A 22275-nucleotide genomic window follows, 5' to 3' on the forward strand; every position below is an offset into this window, starting at 1 on the left:
TCCATTAATACTGAGGGCCATATTACACGGCATGAGTAAGACGATCAGCACTCGCTTCCTCCTTGTTCCCCGCTTACTGTCTGTGAGGCATAGAGTGTTAGAAGCACGCGGGAGCCCATTGAAGTCAGCGGCAGTCTGCAGCAGACCGTCGCTGTCGTCATCAGGATTTATTAATCTGTTGAAAGACCATGGTCAGCCAACACCGTGCATGTCAGCTGATCGTGGTCTTTTAACCAGCGCTATTACACTAAACGATCATCAAATCAGCCAAGTACGGACGATAATCGTTTGGTGTAATACTGCCCTTACTTCTCACTACAGTTGAGCAAAGAGGAGAGGATCCCGGACCTCCCGCAGTACGGCCCCTATTACACAGGGCGATGTCAGCTCCTTGTTCCCCGCTCGCTGCAAGCATTATTACATGCACCGTCAGAGAGTATACCGGGCGTACTGTACCGTGCAAATGTTTTAGGCAGGTGTGGGATAAATGTGGGAACGTACAAATGCTTTTAGAATTGAAGTCTTAATTTTTTATCAGTTAAGAAAATGCATAGTAAGTGAAGAGAAGACAATGTAAACCAAAAAAATATAATAGGATTAAATCCTAATAGAAGCTTCTGGCACCAGCGCTATGATACTACTGCAGCTATAGGCTGGGAGTGACCCGCATCTCTCCCAAATATAATGTATACAATAATAAAACAAAGATGCCTAGTGCAAATGGAAAACACAAATCTTAAGTGCAAATATAACGTGACACCAATGTTACTATATGAAATGACTATATCACATATGGCAGCAAACAGTTTACACGCTGCATGAAAGCACCAATAAATGAATATGGATTACCTGTCCTGGGGATAGACCATAAATGCCCCTGTTCTATTGGTAGTCCAATAGTAGTGGTCATAATTCCATAAGCTAGAAGTCCAATTTGAATACAGTCCCTTGAAATCACAATCCTCTCAGGCTGTCTTGATGGGGATGTCCCGGCTGGCGGCTATCCCCAAAGAACGCCAACAAGTATAGGAACCCAGATGGCAGGTTCACAGAACTGGGTGACGTCACTCTCTCCTTCTACGAGTAGTAAGTAGGTATTAGAGGAATATAAAGTTACTTTACTTATTTGATGAAATTTTTTACTTAAAGGGACTATGCAGCGAAAATATTTTTCTTTCAAATTGACTGGTTTCAGAAAGTTAAATAGATTTGTAATGTATTTCTATTTAAAAATCTCAAGTCTTCCAGTCCTTATCAGCTTCTGCATGTCCTGCAGGAAGTGGTGTATTCTCTCCAGTCTGACACAGTGCTCTCTGCTGCCACCTCTGTCCATGTCAGGAACTGCCCAGAGCAGGAGAGATTTTCAATGGGGATCTGCTGCTGCTCTGGACAATTCCTGACATGGACAGAGATGGCAGCAGAGAGCACCGGGTCAGACTGGAGAGAATACACCACTTCCTGCAGGACATACAACAGTTGATAAGTATGGGAAAACTTGAGATTTTAAAATAGAAATACATTACAAATCTATATAACTTTCCTAAACCAGTTAATTGAAAAGAAAATAATTTTTGATAGAGCACCCCTTTAATCCACTGTACTATTAGGATGTTATTTGTCTTGGTATATAGTTTTGTAGATACGTAAGACGAAGGTGAAAAATATGGTGAAGAGATATTTTGCGGTGGTTTTTGGAATCCTGTTTTCTCTCCATGTATGTTGATCCGTTCTGAAGAAATGAATCAGTGTATATTTCCCAGACTCCTCCTGAGAGCCCCGATCCGTCTCCGCTTTCTATCATCAACCAGAGATTTGTAATTTTAGGCACTATCTGCTGCTGCCTTCCTGAAACCTGAGCCACACTTTCCCCGAGCCCACCTCAACCTCTTTTTCCAAGCTTCAGTCTCTTGTATTTTGCATCTTTATTTATCCGCACTGGTTTAGTTTTAGGGATAGAACCTTATTCCATCAATAGATCAAAGGCGCGAGCTCCTGCCCGGGCCGGACTGACAGCGCCATTGTCCACATGACGACTGACAATCATTCCGCTTTTTTAGACAAGTTCCATGATCTTACCAAAAGCCGCAAAGCTGGTTTTGAAAATTAATCCGGTAATTCCTTTGGTCCTCGGGAAGAAATTGAAGAAAATGAGGTATGTATTTGTCTTTGTAGATGTGTAATAATTGTGAATTTACATCCCAGACGCTATAATAAGTGAATATACCTTATAGCCCTGCAGTAAAAGGAATTACATACAAATCTTCTAAGTTTAAATTTAACTCTTGTACTTTTTTGTAACTTCATCCTATTCTTAGTTTGCATATTATTTTTTAAAATGATTATATTATTTCATTTTTTTATTTATTTATTTATGTTATTTATTTTTTATTTTTTAATATTATTTTATAAAATGACATGGCCAAAAAAATAAAAAATAATAATAATACTTCTAATTTGCTTATTTTACTCCTGCAATTTGTGCAAATAAATAAATAATTGGGCATGAGAAATTGTTGTGTGATATCCAGGGATAGGTGTGGATATTCGATTATACAGAAGATCAGTATAAAGATTAATCTTATATAGTATAATTTAGTATAAAGAGTAATCTTATATTGGATTGATCTAGCCCAGGGGATAGTAGGATGGCTACAAAGGTTCTGGTTGTATAATGTACTCTGCATTCGCACCTATGCTGACTGTATATTACAGACTGATCCTACAGATCCTCCCGCATCATAATTCATTATAAAGCAGTGAGCTCAAAAACAGTAAAGGCTTTACGCTACTGTACTGACACAGCTGTATCGGTTCACTAGCAAAGAGCTTTAGCTGTTACCGAGCTTACTGCTTTTTAAAGGGATCCTATCACCTCCCATGTCGGGGCAGAGCACGGCCGATCCCACGTTGCAGACCCATATACTTACCGCTTCCATGAAGTCCACTCCCGCCGCCGCGATATCCCCGTCCGAAGCCGTGCGCGCGCTTCCGGAGATGAGTCCGATGCCCATAGAGAATGACGGCTCAGTCATTCTCTATGAGCGTCGGACTCATCTCTGGGAGAGCGAGCACGACTTCGGACGGAAATATCGCACCTGCGGGACCAGGTACAGGAGCAGGACTTCATGGAAGCGGTAAGTATATGGGTCTGCACCGGGGGGTCGGCCGGGCTCTGCCCCGACATGGGAGGTGATAGGATTCCTTTAAAAAGCAGTAAGCTCGGTAACAGCTAAAGCTCTTTGCTAGTGAACCGATACAGCTGTGTCAGTACAGTAGCGTAAGGCCTTTACTGTTTTTGAGCTCACTGCTTTATAATGAATTATGATGCGGGGGGGGGGGGGGTGACAGATTTTCTTTACTGTTATGATGTAAGAGTTGAAAAGTGCCGTCTGTGATGTACAGTCAGCTTACAGACAGTATATTACAGATGGGTAAAGGGCCTTATTACATGAGACGATTATCGTTCGTAAAATCGCTAGATCGTTCAGATTTGAACAATAATCGTTAAGTGTAATAGCAGACAACGATTAAACGACCAACGAGAAATAACGGGACACATAATGAACAATTACTACTTACCTTTCCCCGTAAAGTGCTGTGTCACAGCCTCCGGGTCCCCCGCCAGAAAGTTCCAATGTCGTCATGACTCGGGGAAAAATACCCAACCCGGCTGATGGATTGCCCCATCAGCCAATCATGCTTCTGGCAGCTAGCCACTTGCTACTGTTTGAAAACCCCAAATATATTATGGAATTGCAAAAAATCTAAATAAATAATGTAAAAATACCAAATACGTTAAAGATGTTATTTACATAAAAATATATTCTGTATATTCTGTATAATTGGGTGAACGATTTCAGGTCGTTCGCCATAGCAGTCGTTTGAGTTTGTTTATCGTTAATCGCTGAGCGTCGAAAAATCGCTTTGTGTAATAGTACCCTAATATATACTGTGGGCGGTCGTGAAAAGGTTAATATAAATGGCTGCTCCACCTCTTCTCTCTACTGTATCTTTCCTGTACGTTTCCTGTATCTTTCCTGGGTATTAGAGTAATAATGTGCTGGTTAGTGTTGTCTATTTTACCAGCTAAGGGCCCTATTCCACGGGACGATTATCATTCGGATAATCTTTAAATCGTTCGGAACAAATTGATAATTGTTCGGTTGAATAGTAGTGAACGATCAAACGAAGAACGAGAAATCGTTGATCGCTTAATAAGACCTGGACCTATTTTTATCATTGCTCGTTCGCAAATCGTTCGCATGGAATAAAACGTCGTTCGGTCATTCGCAGTAGTGACGACAAGATGACCGCAAGTAATGATCATCGTTCTGTGTAAATGGGTGAACGAATTCCAGGTCGTTCGCAATAGCGGCCGTTTGAGATTGTTTATCATTAACGATTATGTGAACGATAATCGTCCCGTGGAATAGGGCCCTAAGCCCTGATTTAGTAGTGGATGGCGTCTATCAGGCGGCATCCACTACTAAGTCTGTAAAAAAAAAAACTTAAAAACACAATCTAATTTTTTTAATTCAAAAAATTGTGGAGTGCTATGAAAGTATATTACAATGCAGACTAGGGAGCTTCCAGCTGTTCTGTACACCGCTCGCTTTAGAAGCGGACTGTGTACCTACCATAGTTTGGAGAAGGTATCCTGCCGCACGAGAAGATAAAAACAAGACAACAACCATACTGTACAATAGGCTTTTACTATTTGTACTAAATATCTATCATAAAACCTTCCTGCTGGTTCATAGCTATACATCGATTAGACTGAACAGAAGTCAATTCACACACTCATTGGTGACATTTATCGTATTTTTATTTACTAGGACGCAGCGATTAAAGTGAATATACCATCAGATACATCGCTTTATGTTTTTTACATGAATAGACCGGCACTAGAGTGGGGAGGCCGATGCTGCGGTCCTTTTTTTGAACTGCAGCCCAGTTCCTACACAAGGTGCTGGTCTATTCCCAGGCACCGGCCGGGCGCAAAGCAATTGAGGCAGGTCCACCAGCCCCCAGTGTGACGAAAGGTGTAGATCAATCCCGGCACTCACCATAAATGCTTCATAGTTTTATTGTAGAGAATATATATCCATAGTGAACACAATCACAACAGGACATTCGGTGTTAGGCTAACGTCGAAATGTCCTGTTGTGATTGTTTTCACTATGGATATATATTTTCTACAGTAAAACTATGAAGCATGGTGAGTGCCGAGATTGACTTTACAATATTGCTGGGATTTGTTTCTGCCACGTGCACCACCCACAGACACAGAAGTGCTGTCTAAAGGCTTTTTTCTAAAAGGTGTAGATCGTCACACTGGGGGCTGGCGGGCCCTCCTCCTGTGCTTCATGCTGGGCTGGTGCCCGGGAACAGACCAGTGACGTGCTTGGGAACTGGGAAAGCGCCAGTCTATTGATGTAAAGTGAATAAGGAAATCCCGGCACTCATCTAGGATAGTTATGCTTGTTTTATTGTGTGCAAAACATCATCAAGTACAGGAGGACGCGTTTCGGTATATAGTCTTCATAACCGAAACGCGTCCTCCTGTACTTGATGATGTTTTGCACACAATAAAACAAGCATAACTACACTAGGTGAGTGGCGGGATTTCCTTATTCACTACTTCTGGGACGCCATCCCGCCACGAGCACCACCACCACAGAAGTGCCGTCTCCTCCACAATACAAGACTATTCATGTAAAGAACTTAAAGCGATGTATCTGATGGTTCATTCGCTTTAAACATTCTTGTACTGAAAAAAAAAAAAGAACGCTCCTGGCATAATGTGCTTGTCCACCGTTGTCCACCTCACTCGATTCCACTTCCATCTAATCTCCAGGTTCCTTTCCTTCACAATGGGAAATCCTATTTCCTTCAGCAATTAAAAAGAATTATATTAAATTCCTATGAATTAACTCGTCATCTGATATAGTCTGGAGAAGATAATAAACACATTAAGTAAATCTACGCTACAAAGCTTTCTAGACAAAATGGCGGCGAGCACAATGGTGGGTTCAGCAGATGAAGGCATTCCGCTCCAGTTTGTTTAACAAATAGCCATGCCTTGTCTCTACTGCGTCCTGAAATTATTCCCGGGCCGACTCTTCACCATCTTTCAGCCATTTCACAAATAAGGAGGAGGGCAGATTCCCCTCCTCAGACAAAAGACAACATTATTCCATTTCCACCACAGAATGTTAAATGAATGAAGTATTGAAAACACAAAATTAGCCAGTAGATTGACTTTCAGCCCATTAAAATTTTAGTATACAGCGACATCATAAAAAGGAATCTGTATTCACTTGGTTTGGTCCACTGACACTTGAGCAAGATTGTTGTATATGCATTACGGCACAGTACTTTATGTTTTTTTTTTTTTTTATTATTACAATATATACAGTGGTAATTTCTGTGAAAAAGCCCCTTGTTCCCCGTATTATCGTTATAATATGATATCTACCATTTACATTATAAAAGTGAATGTCTGTCTGTCTGCGTTCCCGTCTGTCCTCTATAGGCATCCAAACTCCTAGACCATCTGGGCCCGTATTTGGCATGTAAGTATATCAGGTGACTCGGAAGGGTTTTGTATAAGTTTGGACCAACTCACTAACAAGGGCCGGACTGGCCATCTGGCAATACTGTCAGATGCCAGATGGGCTGGTCTTGTCTGCTCCCTGGTGATGTGCAACCTGGTCATTAACAAGGGCCGGACTGGCCATCTAGGATTACTGTCAGATGCCAGATGGGCTGGTCTTGTCTGCTCCCTGGTGATGTGCAACCTGGTCATTAACAAGGGCCGGACTGGCCATCTAGGATTACTGTCAGATGCCAGATGGGCTTGTCTTGTCTGCTCCCTGGAGATGTGCAACCTGGTCATGTGGTCAGAGGGAACCAAAACTTTTTGGTATGTGCTGATGTGAGCAGGAAGAAGAAGGATGAGTACAACCCCAAGAACACAGTCCCAACCGTGAAGCATGGCAGGGGGGAAATTATACTTTGGGGGCTTTTACGCAAAAGGGACTGGATGACTGCACTGTATTAAAGGGGGGATGGATGGGGCCATGTATGGCGAGATTATGGCCAAAAAACTTCTTCCCTCAGTAATAGCATTGAAGATGGCACATTGCTGGGTCTTCCAGCATGACAATGACCCAAATTACACAGCCTGGGTCTCTAAGGAATGGCTCCTAAGAAGTGATTGCATTTTTGGTGTTCGTTTAACGTATTCCCTTTTAGAAAAAAACAGATGGTTTAGCTCATGTTTAGCTGCTAACAAGGCGTGTGGCACGCCGAAACGCGTCAACTACAGTTACTTTTCCTGTGATTGTGATGGTTTTGCAATAAAAGAATTCATAGATGTTACCTCCGGTTTGGGTGCTTGATCATTCCTTGGAATCCGTTTGTGACTCTTGTTCCGGGTCTTTCCGTGCACCACATATGGAGACAGACTGGAGAGCTGACCACTACAAACTCTGAAAACCAGGAGTGGGTTGAAAACACAGAAAGGCTAGGTTCCCACAATGTCTTTTTTTTTAGGTAAAAACTGCTGTTTTTTTTTTTAATAATGACTGCCATTTTTTAATGATCATTAATAACGGCCGCCATTATAACAAAAAGTAAATTCTTCACTAAAAAAAGATGTTGGGGGAAACGTGGCCAAACTGTGCAAATCTTTCCATTATAATTTTGCCCTCTCAGTTCCACTCCTGATTTTGGTTGAAAAAAGACTGACGGAAATACTGTGTGAGAACATAGCCCGAATTTAATTTTTGTGTGCCGATCTGTAGATTTTATCAGTACTATTTTGGGGTAGGGGGGACTTTTTGACAGTAATACCATATATCCTACATTATATATATACCTTTATAGAAAAATGGATAATCACTGTCATAGGTGTTGATTCCAGGAGTCAAATGCAGACAGTTTGGGTTTGGACAAACGTCACCGAACCCGGATTTTTGGCATGTTCTCTTAACACTAGTGACCACTGGTTATTTATCTATTTTGAGAAAAAGGGTAAAGGGATGGAAATATCTGAATACTATTGATTACATTTATTATTATTTTTATTCTTCCATTCTGATCTTTTTTTTAGAGCCCCTGCACTGTAAGCTAACATTTCTCCATCTTGTTATAAATGTGTCAACTGTGGGAAAAACACAAGACAAATGCCCTTGGAAGAGCAGAACTGGTGTTGAAGTAAGTCTACCTTGAACATTAATGTTGTACTTGGAGTTAAAGGAGAAGTCTGGCAAAAAAATTTTATTACAGTATTGTATTGTGTTATTACGGGAAATGCTTATAAAGTGCTTTTTTCCCTGCAGTTACTACTGCGTCAAGGCTTCACTTCCTGGATAACATGGTGATGTCGCTTCCTGGATAACATGGTGATGTCATTTCCTGGATAACATGGTGATGTCATAACCCGACTCCCAGAGCTGTGCGGGCTGTGGCTGCTGGAGAGGATGATGGCAGAGGGATGCTCAGTGTGTTATCCAGGAAGTGACATCACCATGTTATCCAGGAAGTGACATCACCATGTTATCCAGGAAGTGACATCACCATGTTATCCAGGAAGTGAAGCCTTGATGCAGTAGTAAGTGCAGGGATAAAAACACTTTATAAGCATTTCCCGTAATTGGTGATTTGTATAACTTTTGGGGGGCAATACCAGTACTTTAATGAAAAATTTTGCCTGACTTCTCCTTTAACATTACACATAACATGTAAGTTTGAGGTGAGTCCAAAATAGCATGAGTACTAATATAGAGGCTAACTTCTACAATATACTGTCTATTAGCGAAGATGTTACAAATGGACCTCCTGAGTTCCAGGCTGGACACTAGAACAGATGTTAAATCGATGAAGTCGGAACACAGTGGGTGGCATTGCATTTAATTCAAAGCGATGCCGCCGCTGTAGGAAATGTTGGTTGCTGATTTCATTGCAATCAGCGTCCGTTCTTTTCTAAAAACCAACGTAGCAGGAACATAGCCTTTGGCCGCCTGTCAGGGCAGTGACGGCTGTTGGTCCATTATTCTAGGTCAGGTGGACTGATCGTCCTTTGTCTTTACTTGAAAAGTTTATTCAATTTAATAGTAAAGACGGCGAAAAAGAAGATCTGTATGTGACCAACTAAAAATAACCTATGGTGTTTGCATAAGACGTCTGAAAAGAATTGTCATGATCGTTATTTTGACGTCCGTGCAGATAACATATTATTTAATACACTGTGTTCATTGCACGTCCGTAATTACATTGAGGTCAATTAAAATGCGTCAATAACGGATGCCGTTTCACTTTTTTTTTTTTAACTTAATGTGAATACAGCCCAAAACTTGTCTACGTGTTCTTTCTGTTCTAAAATCGCTTCATTTTATTGGTGGTAGTGTCACCTAGGCGGGGCTTCATGACAGTTGGGCCCCTCAGGGAAGAGGGGGCCCAACTGCCACGAAGACCTGCCCAGGTGACATTGTTCACCACACAGAACCACACTTAGGGTGCCTTCACACGTAACGGATCCGCAGCGGATTTCACGCTGCAATTTGGAAGCAAAAACCGCTTGTACCTTCAGATAGCTGCTTATAACCCAAGATCTGTCCTGGGGTTCGTTCGGCAGGTGATGCAGTTATTGTCCTAAAAAACAACTTTTAAACTTGCAGCCCTGTGCCAAATTGGCGTGGCCTAGAATGTCTGTGCTCTAGGTTTGCACCGCCTCTTCGTCCCTCCTCCCCGCCCTCTTCACCATAAGGAATGCCACTTGCACGATTTCTCCTATTCATCACCTGCCTAAACACTGCACATGGGCCTTAACGATCCAGTTCATGTGCAGTGTTCAGACAGGTGATGAATTGGAGAATCCCTGCCTGGTGCATTCCTGATAATGAAGAGGGCAGGAACGGGTGATGGAGGGCTGTCGCATTCCTAGGGCATGGGTACTCTAGGCCAGTGCTTTTCAATTCCAGTCCTCGGGCCTCACCAACAGGTCATGTTTTAAGGATATCCCATACAAAGGACACCTGTGATAATACCTGATGCACTGAGTACAATTATATCACCTGTGACTATACCTGATGCACTGAGTGCAATTATATCACCTGTGACTATACCAGATGCACTGAGTATAATTATATCACCTGTGAAATACTAAGAAAATCCTCAAAACATGACCTGTTGGTGAGGCCTGAGGACTGGAATTGAGAAGCACTGCTCTAGGCCACGCCAATTTGACACACGGCTGCAAGTTTCAAAGTTTTTGTTTTTCAGGTAATAACTGCATCACCTGTCGAACGTACCCCAGCAGCTATCCGGCGGTACAAGCGGTTTGGGGGGGGGGGGGGGCAGATTGTGCGTACAGAGTGGCTTTAAGGACCCAATTTGCTACGTCAACTGATTTACCATTTAAATGCCCCTATAAAGCCTTCCCTGGTTGTCCAGTGGAAAGATTGGCTTCCTTTTGCCATGCTGCGGGGGTCCCAATCGCTTGTATTGACGAGCAGGGGTTATCCACTTACCTCCGTCCTGTTAGATCGGCCATCCATGCATAGAGTCTGCTCTCAGGCAGGCTCTATGCATGGATCGCCGATAACACTGACCTATGCTATGCTATGGCACAGCATTCATCAGTATATGCAATCTAAGGATTGCATGTTTTACAGTAAAAAAAAAAAAGTGTAATAAAAAAGTTTTTAAAAGTATTAAAAAAAACCTTATTACCCCTTCCCAATAAAAGTTTAAAATACCCCCTTGCCCATCATTAAACTAGAAGTATTGTTTCTGCAAGGCGTAAACGAAAAAAAACAAAAAAACACCAAGATTGCTGATTTAAAAAAAATTATTTATAAGAATTTTTTTTTATAAAAAGCGATAAAAAAAAAAGCGATTTTTCTGTTCCACCAATATCATATTAATAAAAACTAGAGATCATGGCGCAAAAAATGACACCCTAATCAGCCCTGTAGGTGGAAAAATGAAAGCGCTATGGATCTTAGAAGGCGGGGAGGAACATTGCATTAATTTGACCCGGGCTTTTGTGCATCAATGGGCTCGGTCTTGAAGGGGTTAAATAAACTGTGTTCATTTTTTTTTAAAGCAGTAAAATAAAAGTTATTGTAACCATGCTGACTTGAGGAATATAGATAACATGTCAGTTTTACTACAGTTTTACTACTACTATTGGTGTAAACCCCCCCCTGCCTTGTGAATCATTTTCTTCGGTTTCACAAAATAAGACATTGTCTTAAATTGTCCTTGGCCTGTTGAAAATTGGCCTTGGGTTAAAGGGGTTATCCAGTGCTAAAAAAACATGGCCCCTTTTCCCCCTACTGTTGTCTCCAGTTGAGGTGCGGTTTGCAATTAAGCTCCATTTACTTTAATGGAACTGAGTTTCAAAACCCCACCCAAACTGGAGACAACAGTAGGGGGAAAGTGGCCATGTTTTTGTAGCGCTGGATAACCCCTTTAAGGATCATATATTTGTTAACAATGGTTTGAATTTTTTACAAGTCATCACATAAAACAAAAGTTATACATGTTACATATCGTTGTAATTGTAACGACTTGAGGAACATATATAACAAGACAGTTTTACCTCAGGGTGAACGGCGTAAAAACAAACAAAAAAAACAACAAATAAAATTTTTTTATTTTTTTATTTCACCACACATTTATTTTTTTCTTGTTTCGCAGTGTACTTTTTGTAAAAATTCAGCCTGTCATTGCAAAGTACAATTAGTGACGCAAAAAATAAGGGCTCATGTGGGTTTCTAGGTGAAAAAAATGCAAGTGCTATGGCCTTTTAAGCACAAGGAGGAAAAAACGAAACGCAAAAATGGAAATTGGTCCGGTCTTTAAGGGGTTAACCTGTACTTTTTATTGGTAGCTTTCTTGTTCATAAGAGACTTTTTGATCACATTTTATATTCAATTATTTTCCAGATTTTACCACTATACTACCACCAATGTCTCCTTTTAACGGCTAATTAGCTGGCGCCAACGATCAGCCGGAAGGAGCGTGGTACAGAGCGGGATTCTGGTTTGACTCCTCTGTGTTCCCCCTTAGTGGCGCCATGACGTACATTTATGGGGTTAAACGGAGGCCAAAACCAGATAATGTATACCGTACAACAGGGTCTGTTTCCCATTGACTTCCATTAATCTCTTGATGTTTCATTGTTTTTCTTCAGGTTTCGGGACTTCTCCCAGAATCTGGGGGATAAATGATTATTGGTGCTATATAATATGACTGGAGAAATGAAAGAACGTCCATACTACTTGGTTAAACATCGACTATTTAGACTGGCTCTCTGGATGCTGACTGCTTACTCTGTGCCATCTGTCTTTTTTCTTCTACTAGTCAGTCCATCAGGTAAGAAATTGACGGTAAAATTTGTCCACAATGAATCTGCGGCATTGTTTTTTGCCAAATCTACTCGAGTCGAGTATTTTGATGATGGTCGGTGTATTCTATGTAAAGGAAGTTATGGGTCAGGGTAAGGGCATGTTCACACCAGTTTTAGTTTTTATGTAGTTTTACTTTAGAAAAATCATCTCCCATAAAGTTCAATGGGAGCTGGTGAATATTCAAAAACTTTCCACGCTCCCGGCACAATATTGATACATGATGCCGGGAGGGGAAAGTCTCCAATACAGGGCCTCCCTGTCCATGGAAATAAGCCCTAAGTACAGAGCCAACTGCTTCTGGCTGTTTTCCCAGTATAGTATCTACCACTATATGGTCACTGTCCACATTTGTCTGTCTAGAAGGTTTTTTTTTCCCCCAGTAACGGTATGGAGATATTATTCTGACATTATGGGTGGTCATGTTTTTTTGGTGGTATATCCAGTTACTGTTTGGTAGAATTATGTAACCCTCGTATACTGGTATTATTGGTAACGTTGGTCTTGATATACTGGATTGGTCAACAACAATATGATGGTAATATGTACAATGGTAAATTGTTTCCCTTGTATACTGGTGTTAATTATTAATTATTAATGGTGTTAATTAATATTATTAGGGTCTAGTCTAGCAACCCATAGTGGTTGGGTAGCTAGCTGTGAAAAACAGGTCTGCTGTCCTCTCTCTCTGAAACCAGAATAAATACCTTAAGAGGTTAAGTGTACCCGTCGTTTTTTTTTTTTTTTTGTCTTTGCAGAAATCAATAGTACAGGTGATTTTAAGAAACTTTGTAATTGGGTTTATTAGCCGAAAAATTCATTTTTAACATGAAAAAGCAGTTTCAAGCTCTCCCCCCTGTCTTCATTGTTTTCTATGGAGAGGGGAGGGGTGGAGGGAGATGGGGCACCAAAACAGGACATCAAAGAGTTAATTTACAGCTACATCACAGGGATATCTCCTCTGAAGTCAGCACTGACCTCTCTGACCTTTGAATAGAGTCTCACATAGCTCCTGCTGTGTAATCCTTTGTTCTCTGCTCTCTGCTGACGACTAATCTCCCTCCTTCCTTCCTTCCTTACTATTGTTACAGGAATAGTTGTACTTTGTAATGTAACCATAACATGTATGATGGAATCCCAAATATATTATTTATGAAGATATAAATTGGTGAAATCATAAAAAAGAGCAATATGGTAACGTTTGGGGGGTTCCTGTGTCTACGTAATGCACTATATGGTAAAAGCGACATGATACCATTATTCTATAGGTCAGTCTGAACACAACCATATGCAGGTAAGGCTAGGTTCACACTGCGTTTTCAGCATCTGTTTAACGGATCCGTTTTTTTTAACGTCCAGAAAAATAGGGTCAGCAACGTTTTTTGGTCCGTTTTGGTCCGCCAAAAAAAACGGATCCGTTTTTTTTTATAATGGAAGTCAATGGAAAAACGGATGCACACAAATGAATCCGTTTTTTGCAATCCGTTTTTCATGCGTTTTTTGCAAAAAACGGATGCGTTAAACGGATGCTGAAAACGCAGTGTGAACCTAGCCTTACACAGATTCTCTAATGTTATATATATTTTTTAATGAAATCCTTTTTTTGGCAATTAATTATTAATAAAATGGGCCTATTGTGTTTAGTTTAGGGTTTCGTTTTTTGACCTATGGGGCTGTATGGGTAATTTTTTCCGCCATGATCTCTAGTTTTTATTAATACCATATTTGTGAAGATCGGACGTTTTGATCACTTTTTATTAATTGTTTTATATATAATGTAACATAAAATCGGTAATCCGCACACTTTTTTCCCTCTTTTCGTGTACGCCGTTCATCGTTCGCAATGACGCTTGTAATATTTTAATAGATCGGACAATAACGCACGCTACGGTATATTATATGTTTATTTATTTATTTATTTATTTTTATATGTTTTATTTATATAATGGGAAATGGGGGTGATTTAGACTTTTATTGGGGGAGGGGTTTTGGGGTAGTGTATTGGTGTTTTTAATTTTTTTTTAAATACATTTTAAGTCCCTTTGGGGGACTCTTACATACACTACTTTTATTTTACACACTGATCACTGCTATGCCATAGGCATAGCATTGATCAGTGTTATCGGTGCTCTGCTCATTGAGCCGATCGGACCACACGGAGGCAGGTGAGAGACCTCCGGCGGTCCATTTTACCGATCAGGACCCCCGCAGTCACACTGCGGGGGTCCCAAACAGTAAGTGACAGGGGACTCCCCCTGTCACTTACACTTAAACGCCGCGTCCGTGCAGCATGTCATTAACGGTCAGGTGCCGGCTGCTGATTGCTGATTGCAGCCAGCCCCCACCTGCTATGACGCGCGCTCCGCTACGGAGCGCGCTTTATAGCTTAGAACGTATCGGTACGTCCAGGGTCGTCTGGGGATTAATGAAGTTCTGACTAAAATGAGAAAGTGTGTGTGTGTGGCTGAACCTAGTGTTAGCTGCAGCTCTGCTGTGTGAGAGTGGCATCTAGTGGTTGGAGTAAGAAACAGGGGCCTCCTGTCCTAACCTGAGACACTTTTACTAAGGTGTAAGAAGAAAAGGAAAAAAACACGTAAACACTACACTGGCGTGTTTCTTTAACCCCTTAACGACGCATGACAGGTATAGCCGTCATGCGGCCGTTAAGCGGAAGCAGAGAGGGCTCCTGGCGTGAGCCCTCTCTGCAGCCCGCGGTCCCTGGTTGCAATGTGCAGCCAGGGACTGCAGGTATTAGCCGCTGCAGCCGATCGCCGCGGCTGGCTAATTAACTATTCAAATGCAGCTGTCAAAGCTGACTGCTGCATTTGGATAGTATATGTGCCCCCTCTCCCTGGTGTCTAGTGGGGGGATCTCCCCCCCGCGATGCGATCGCGGAGGGGAGATCTGTTCAAATGAGCCGGATGGGGCTAAGCGTCGGAATCACGCCCATCCTGTCTCGGCAATCTATGTAGATGATCTGCTGCAGACCATTATAATAGAGAACCGATCTGATGGATCGGTGCTCTGTTATATACACAGCATTGATCTCAATGGGAAATCAGTGCTGTGTATATAGGAGTCCTCCAGGGGGATCAGTGCTGTGTATATAGAAGTCCCCCAGGGGGATCAGTGCTGTGTTTATAGGGGATCAGTGCTGTGTGTATAGGAGTCCCCCAGGGGCGTGCATGCGTAATTGCCCGAAATATTAATTTATTTAATTCATGATCCCTCACAGTAAACGGCGTAAGCGCAAAAAAATTCCAAAGTGCAAAATTGCACATTTTTGGTCGCATCAAATCCGATCAAAAAGGTGCATATGCGCAATCAAGGTACTGATAGAAAGTACAGATCATGGCGCAAAAAATGACACCTCACATAGACCAAAGACCAAAGCATAAAAGCGCTATAAGCCTGGGAATAGAGCGATTTTAAGGAACGTTTATTTTTTGTAAAAGGTTTTAATTTTTTACGAGCCATCAATTAATATAAAAGTTATACATGTTACATATCGTTTTAATCGTACAAACTTGAGGAACCTATATAACATGTCAGTTTTTCCATAGGACACACGGCGTAAAAACGAGCGTAAAAACCCTCCCACAGAAAAATTACGTTTTTTTTCTTTTCAATTTCACTGCGCATATAATTTTTTTCTGGTTTTGCAGCATATTTTATGCAAAAATTCAGCCTGTCATTGCAAAGTACAATTAGTGACGCAAAAAATAAGGGCTTATATGGGTCCGTAAGTGTAAAAATGCAACTGCTATGGCCTTATATACACAAGGAGGAAAAAAAGAAAACGCAAAAACGAAAATTAGCCCGGCCCTTAAGGGGTTAATTATATAAATAGAATTTATTACCACTACCAATTATATATACACTGGAACGCAGAGGTTATAGAGATTGGATGATAAAGTATCTCGTGTTTACAAATAGGGATTGGCGTAGTACTGCGAGCCGTACTGAATATATCGTATAACATGGTGGAGAAATCAGGAATTCTTTCAACTCATAGAGTAGACGAGAACATGTCAAGCACAGCATTATTTCAGGAGAAATTCTCAGCCACCTGCCAAGACCGGAAACCGGATACAGACAGATGATTGGAAGATAAACTAAAGAGCCAAAGTCATAACAGGTTCAGGAAGCGCACAGGTTACACAACAGGGCGCAGCTTAATGAACTGGCAAATATCTAAGACTAGACTGGTTTTGATATGGCTGCCAGAGTAATCCTTCACTTGGCGTACATTCAAAGAGGTCCTATCTCGCACCTGTCACTCACAATGGGAGAAGGAATGGATCAATTCTGTTTTGTTTTTGTTTTTATTTTATTTTTCCCCTTCCCCGTCCTACATTCTGGGCCTTAATGTCCCAGTCATTTCTTTTTGTTTTTCCATGGATGGCCCCCAAGTGGTATTGTCTTTTTATTTTTTCATTGACATACCAATATGAGGGCTTGTTTTTTGCGGGACAAGTTGAACTTTCAATTGGTACCATTTTGGAATACGTATGTTCTAATATTTTTTCAGCATTTTTTTTTACTGTGTTCACTGTGAGTAATAAATAATAAAATATTGTTTTTGTTCTGGTCGTAACGGAAGCGACCAATCCGAATATGTGTATTTTGTCGTTTTGTTTAAAGGAGAACTCTGGAAAAATCTTTTATTAAAGTATTATATTGCCCCCCAAAAGTTATACGAATCACTCATATACTGTATACTTATTACAAGAAATGCTTATAAAGTGCTTTTTTCTCTGCACTTACTACTACATCAAGGCTTCACTTCCTGGATAAAATGGTGATGTCACTTCACTTTCTGGATAAAATGGTGATGTCACTTCCTGGATAACATGGTGATGTCATGACCAGACTCCCAGAGGTGTGCGGGCTGGAGAGGATGATGGCAGAGGGATGCTCAGTGTCCCTCCAGTGCCCTGTGTCCCTCAGTGTCCCCCTGCCATCATCCTCTCCAGCAGCCACAGCCTGCACAGCTCTGGGAGCCGGGTCGTGACATCACCATGTTATCTAGGAAGTGACATCACCATTTTATCCAGGAAGTGACATCACCATTTTTATCCAGGAAGTGACATCACCATATTATCCAGGAAGTGACATCACCATGTTATCCAGGAAGTGACATCACCATGTAATCCAGGAAGTGACATCACCATGTAATCCAGGAAGTGACATCACCATGTTATCCAGGAAGTGACATCACCATGTTATCCAGGAAGTGACATCACCATGTTATCCAGGAAGTGACATCACCATGTTATCCAGGAAGTGAAGTATTGATGTAGTAGTAAATGCAGGGAAAAAAGCACTTTATAAGCATTTCCCATAATAAGTGTATATTGGTGATTTGTATTGTTTTGGGGGCAATACAATACTGTAATAAAAATTTTCGCCAGACTTCACCTTTAAGTTTTATGTAGAAAAAGGGTAAGAAAATGGAAAAATTATTATTTATTTTATAGGGGGATTTTTTTCTATTACATTCTCTGTACTTTTTTCTCACAAGGGGACTTTTTCAGTCCTCCTTAGATCGCTGCTGTAATATACAGGACTGGTCATCTATTGCAATGGATTACAGATTGCACTGAGCTTGCAGCACGGCCGTGTACATAGGCATTCATGGCAGCCCTGGAGCGCTCTCCTTTTTCTTTCCAGGGGAACCATCTTACAAGCAATTCACTGATATCAAGTTTACGGATGTACATTATAACCTTTGCTACTTTGTATCCGTTTATATTTGCTTATAAAATAGAAGTTTCCTAATAAATACTGAAACTGACCAAACAAAATGGAACATCTGCTTTCTATCATTCACATAAGAAAACTCCAGATGAAACCCCAAACTTTTATCCACACGACTGACGTAGACTGGTATGAAATAGTCCCAGACAGATAAGAGAGTGTCGAGAATATTTCCGATTACTTTACCATCCGTGTAAGTGAGGAGATAACAGATTTCAATTTATGATAAGAAGAAAGTCAATGTCTTGTTATAGGAATAGAAGGGCAATTCAAGGTCACTATCAATCTTCTCAGTATACATCTTCCTGTATGTGTCTGACAGGAGTGCAAGTGGTTTTGACTTCTTCCACTTGAATATATTTAACCCCTTAATGACAAAGGGTGTATATTTACGCACTATTGCCGGTAAGGGCGTTCAGAACGGGGCCGCACGGCGACCCCGCTCTGAACCGCCGTGATCCCGGGTGCCACATGTAGCCCGGGACCGCGGCTATTAGCGGGCACGGTCCGTTCGCCGTGCCCGCTAATCAGGTAATCAGATGCAGCTGTTAAAGTTGACAGTTGCATCCAATTACCGGATGCAGCACTTCCCTGGGGTCTAGTGGCGGAGATCGCCCCCCCCGGGACGTTGTCCCAGAGGAGCGATCTCTGTGTCTTCAGCCAGCCGGGGTCTCCGGCAAGATGGCGCTGATCCCGTCTCGACACTCGTTTGTTTTAGGCTGCAGCAGCCGAAAGCATCCAAGTGCCGATCTCATTGATCTTTGCTGTATAACTATACAGCAAAGATCTCAATGAGAGATCAAAGTGTATATACTAGAAGTCCCCCAGGGGGAATAACCCTAACCCCAGGGGGGAATAACCCTAACCCCAGGGGGAATAACCCTAACCCCAGGGGGGAATAACCCTAACCCCAGGGGGGAATAACCCTAACCCCAGGGGGGAATAACCCTAACCCCAGGGGGAATAACCCTAACCCCAGGGGGGAATAACCCTAACCCCAGGGGGAATAACCCTAACCCCAGGGGGAATAACCCTCACCCCAAGGGGAATAACCCTAACCCCAGGGGGGAATAACCCTAACCCCAGGGGGGAATAACCCTAACCCCAGGGGGGGAATAACCCTAACCCCAGGGGGGCTTCTAGTATAAGTGTAAAAAAAAAGTGTTGTTGTCAATAAAAAGCCCCCTACCCTATTAAAAGTTTGAATCACCCCCTTTTCCCAGGTTATAAATAAAAATAAATAAATAAATAAACATGTTTGCTATCGCCGCGTGCGTAATCGCCCGAACTATTAATTAATCACGTTCCTGATCTCGCACGGTAAACGGCGTCAGCGCAAAAAAATCCCAAAGTGCAAAATTGTGCATTTTTGGTCGCATCAAATCCAGAAAAATTGTAATAAAAAGCGATCAAAAAGTCGTATATGCGCAACCACGGTACCGATAGAAAGATCACATCATGGCGCAAAAAATGTCACCTGACACAGCACCATAGACCAAAGGATAAAAGCGCTATAAGCCGGGGAATGGAGCGATTTTAAGGAACATATATTTGTTAACAATGGTTTGAATTTTTTACAGGCCATCTCATAATATAAAAGTTATACAAAATGCGTTGTTTTTTTTTTTCAATTTCACCACACATTTATTTTTTTTCTGGTTTTCCAGTGTAAAATTTCAGCCTGTCATTGCAAAGTACAATTAGTGGCGCAAAAAATAAGGGCTCATGTGGGTTTCTAGGTGGAAAAATGGAAGTGCTATGGCCTTTTAAGCACAAGGAGGATAAAATGAAAACGCAAAAATCTAAATTGGCTCCATCCTTAAGGGGTTAAAGAGACTCTGTCAGTAGGATTATATCGTCCTATCTGAGGGTCACATAAACTAGTGACGGAAAAGCTGAACAGAATGATGTATCACTTACATTGTTCTGTGCAGCTGATCCAGAGATCTGCTCCTGAATAACATGGACAATAAGTAGTCCTCTCCATTATGTGCATGAGCCCAGTAGTCCTGGATATTCATGAGAAGCAGAAAACTCTGCCCGCCAGCTGCTGATTGGCAGTTATCTATCCATGCTGTGTATAGGCAGTCAACTGTCAATCAGCAGCTGGAGGGTGTGGGGAGGGGTGCGGCAAGAGTCCTATTCTCCTGCATATTAGAAGAACAGCTCTTATGTCCAGGAGCTACATACACAAACATGAGACGATGTCCACACAGACCAGCGTCACAGTTTGTTCTCAGTGGTCACACTACTTCTCCAATACCACTTAGCAGTCACTTTTTTTTATATAAAGTTCAGTACGTTTAAAATAATAACTCAACATTGATACATTTTCATGTTTGTGTATGTGGATCCTGGACATAAGTAGTGATCACATAGCTTATTCTGTGGACAGGCTATTCATTGTTTAGTCCTGGAAAACCTCTTTTAAGGAGAAGTACGACCAGACCCATTTTTCTAGCAAGTGCTGGGGAGGGGTTGGATAAAAAAATAACATGCACTTACCTCCCCCGCTCCAGCACTGGTAGCCGCGTATCCTCGGGTCCCCGGCCACTTCCTGGTCTGAGCTGGACCCAGGTCATGACTGGCTGAGTGTGCGGTCCACTCAGCCAGTCAGCGGCGTTAGGCGGGACCCCACTACAGCCACTGACTGGCCACGACTTGGGTCCCAGCTCAGACCAGGAAGTGGCCGGGGACCCGAGGATACGCGGCCACCAGTGCTGCAGTGGGGGAGGTAAGAGCATGTTATTTTTATATCCAACCCCTCCCTAGCACTTGCTAAAAAAAATGGATCTGGCCGGACTTCTCCTTTAACCCCTAGACGACCTAGGACGTAACGATACGTCCTGGAAGTCTGTGCCCAGACGGCCTGGAGCGGAGGGCGCTTCATAGCAGGTGGGGGCCGGCTGCAATTAGCAGCCGGCACCTTACCGTTAATGACACGCTGCAGCGATCGCGCTGAAGAGTGATATTAACTCCTTAAACGCGGCGGCGTTTATGTGTAAGTGACAGGGGGAGTCCCCTGTCACTTACCGATCGGAACCCCCACAGTGTGACTGCGGGGGTCCCGATCGTTAAAATGGACCGCCGGAGGTCTCTCACCTGCCTCTGCGTGGTCGGATTGGCGATCTGTTCAATGAGCAGAGCGCCGATAACACTGATCAATGCTATGCCTATGGCATAGCAGTGATCAGTGTGAATAATCACACTAATGTATGTACAAGTCCCCCAAAGGGACTTAAAATGTATTAAAAAAAAAGTTAAAATCACTAACACACTACGCTAAAACCCCTCCCCCAATAAAAGTTTAAATCACCCCCCTTTCCCATTATATAAATAAAACATATAAAAATAAATAAACATATAATATACCGTAATGTGCATAATTGTCCGATCTATTAAAATATAATAAGCGTCATGGCGAACGGCGTACACGAAAAGAGGGGAAAAAAGTGCGCGGATTACCGATTTTGTATACATTAAAAAATTAATAAAAAGTGATCAAAACGTCCGATCTTCACAAATATGGTATTATTAAAAACAAGAGATCATGGCGGAAAAAATGACACCCCATACAGCCCCGTAGGTGAAAAAATAAAACCATTATAAGCGTCACAATAGGCCCATTTTTTTTAATATTTAATTGCCAAAAAAAAGGATTTCATAAAAAAAAATATATAACATTAGAGAATCTGTGTAACCTGCATGTGGTTGTGTTCAGACTGACCTATAGAATAATAGTATCATGTCGCTGTTACCATATAGTGCATTACGTAGACACAGGAACCCCCCAAACGTTACCATATTGCATTCTTTTTTACGATTTCACCAATTTATATCTTCATAAATAATATATTTGGGATTCTGTCATACATGTTATGGTAAAATGAAAGACGCCATTACAGAGTACAACTATTCCTGTAACAAACAAGCACTTACATGGCTTGTAGATAGAAAACTGAAAGTGCTAGAGCTCTTAGAAGGGGAGGAGGGAAAAACGAAAGCACAAAGATCAAAATTTGCGCAGTCCACTGGGTCATTTTGGGCCTGGTCCTCAAAGGGTTAAAGAGTCACTCTCGTGAATTTTTTTTTGCAG

At 41.8% G+C, this 22275-nt stretch overlaps 1 protein-coding gene across 9 annotated transcripts in view; it reads left to right on the forward strand.

Annotated features, from left to right (window-relative positions):
- The window catches only part of SSC4D (scavenger receptor cysteine rich family member with 4 domains), a 53444-nt gene that overhangs the window by 8953 nt on the left and 22216 nt on the right, over nt 1–22275 (forward strand). For 4 of the 9 annotated variants that reach the window (XM_069971741.1, XM_069971742.1, XM_069971735.1 and 1 more), the window contains 2 exons: nt 8117–8220; nt 12206–12387. In XM_069971741.1, the coding sequence (XP_069827842.1) occupies nt 12261–12387 (127 nt within the window). In that variant the 5' untranslated portion in view covers nt 8117–8220; nt 12206–12260. Of the gene's footprint in view, nt 1–2057; nt 2153–6535; nt 6576–8116; nt 8221–12205; nt 12388–22275 lie in introns of all 9 variants that reach the window. The other 5 variants (XM_069971736.1, XM_069971738.1, XM_069971739.1 and 2 more) reach the window with 3 other exon arrangements.

The sequence above is a fragment of the Dendropsophus ebraccatus genome, chromosome 5 (genome assembly GCF_027789765.1).
Source record: "Dendropsophus ebraccatus isolate aDenEbr1 chromosome 5, aDenEbr1.pat, whole genome shotgun sequence".
Taxonomy (NCBI): Eukaryota; Metazoa; Chordata; class Amphibia; order Anura; family Hylidae; genus Dendropsophus; species Dendropsophus ebraccatus.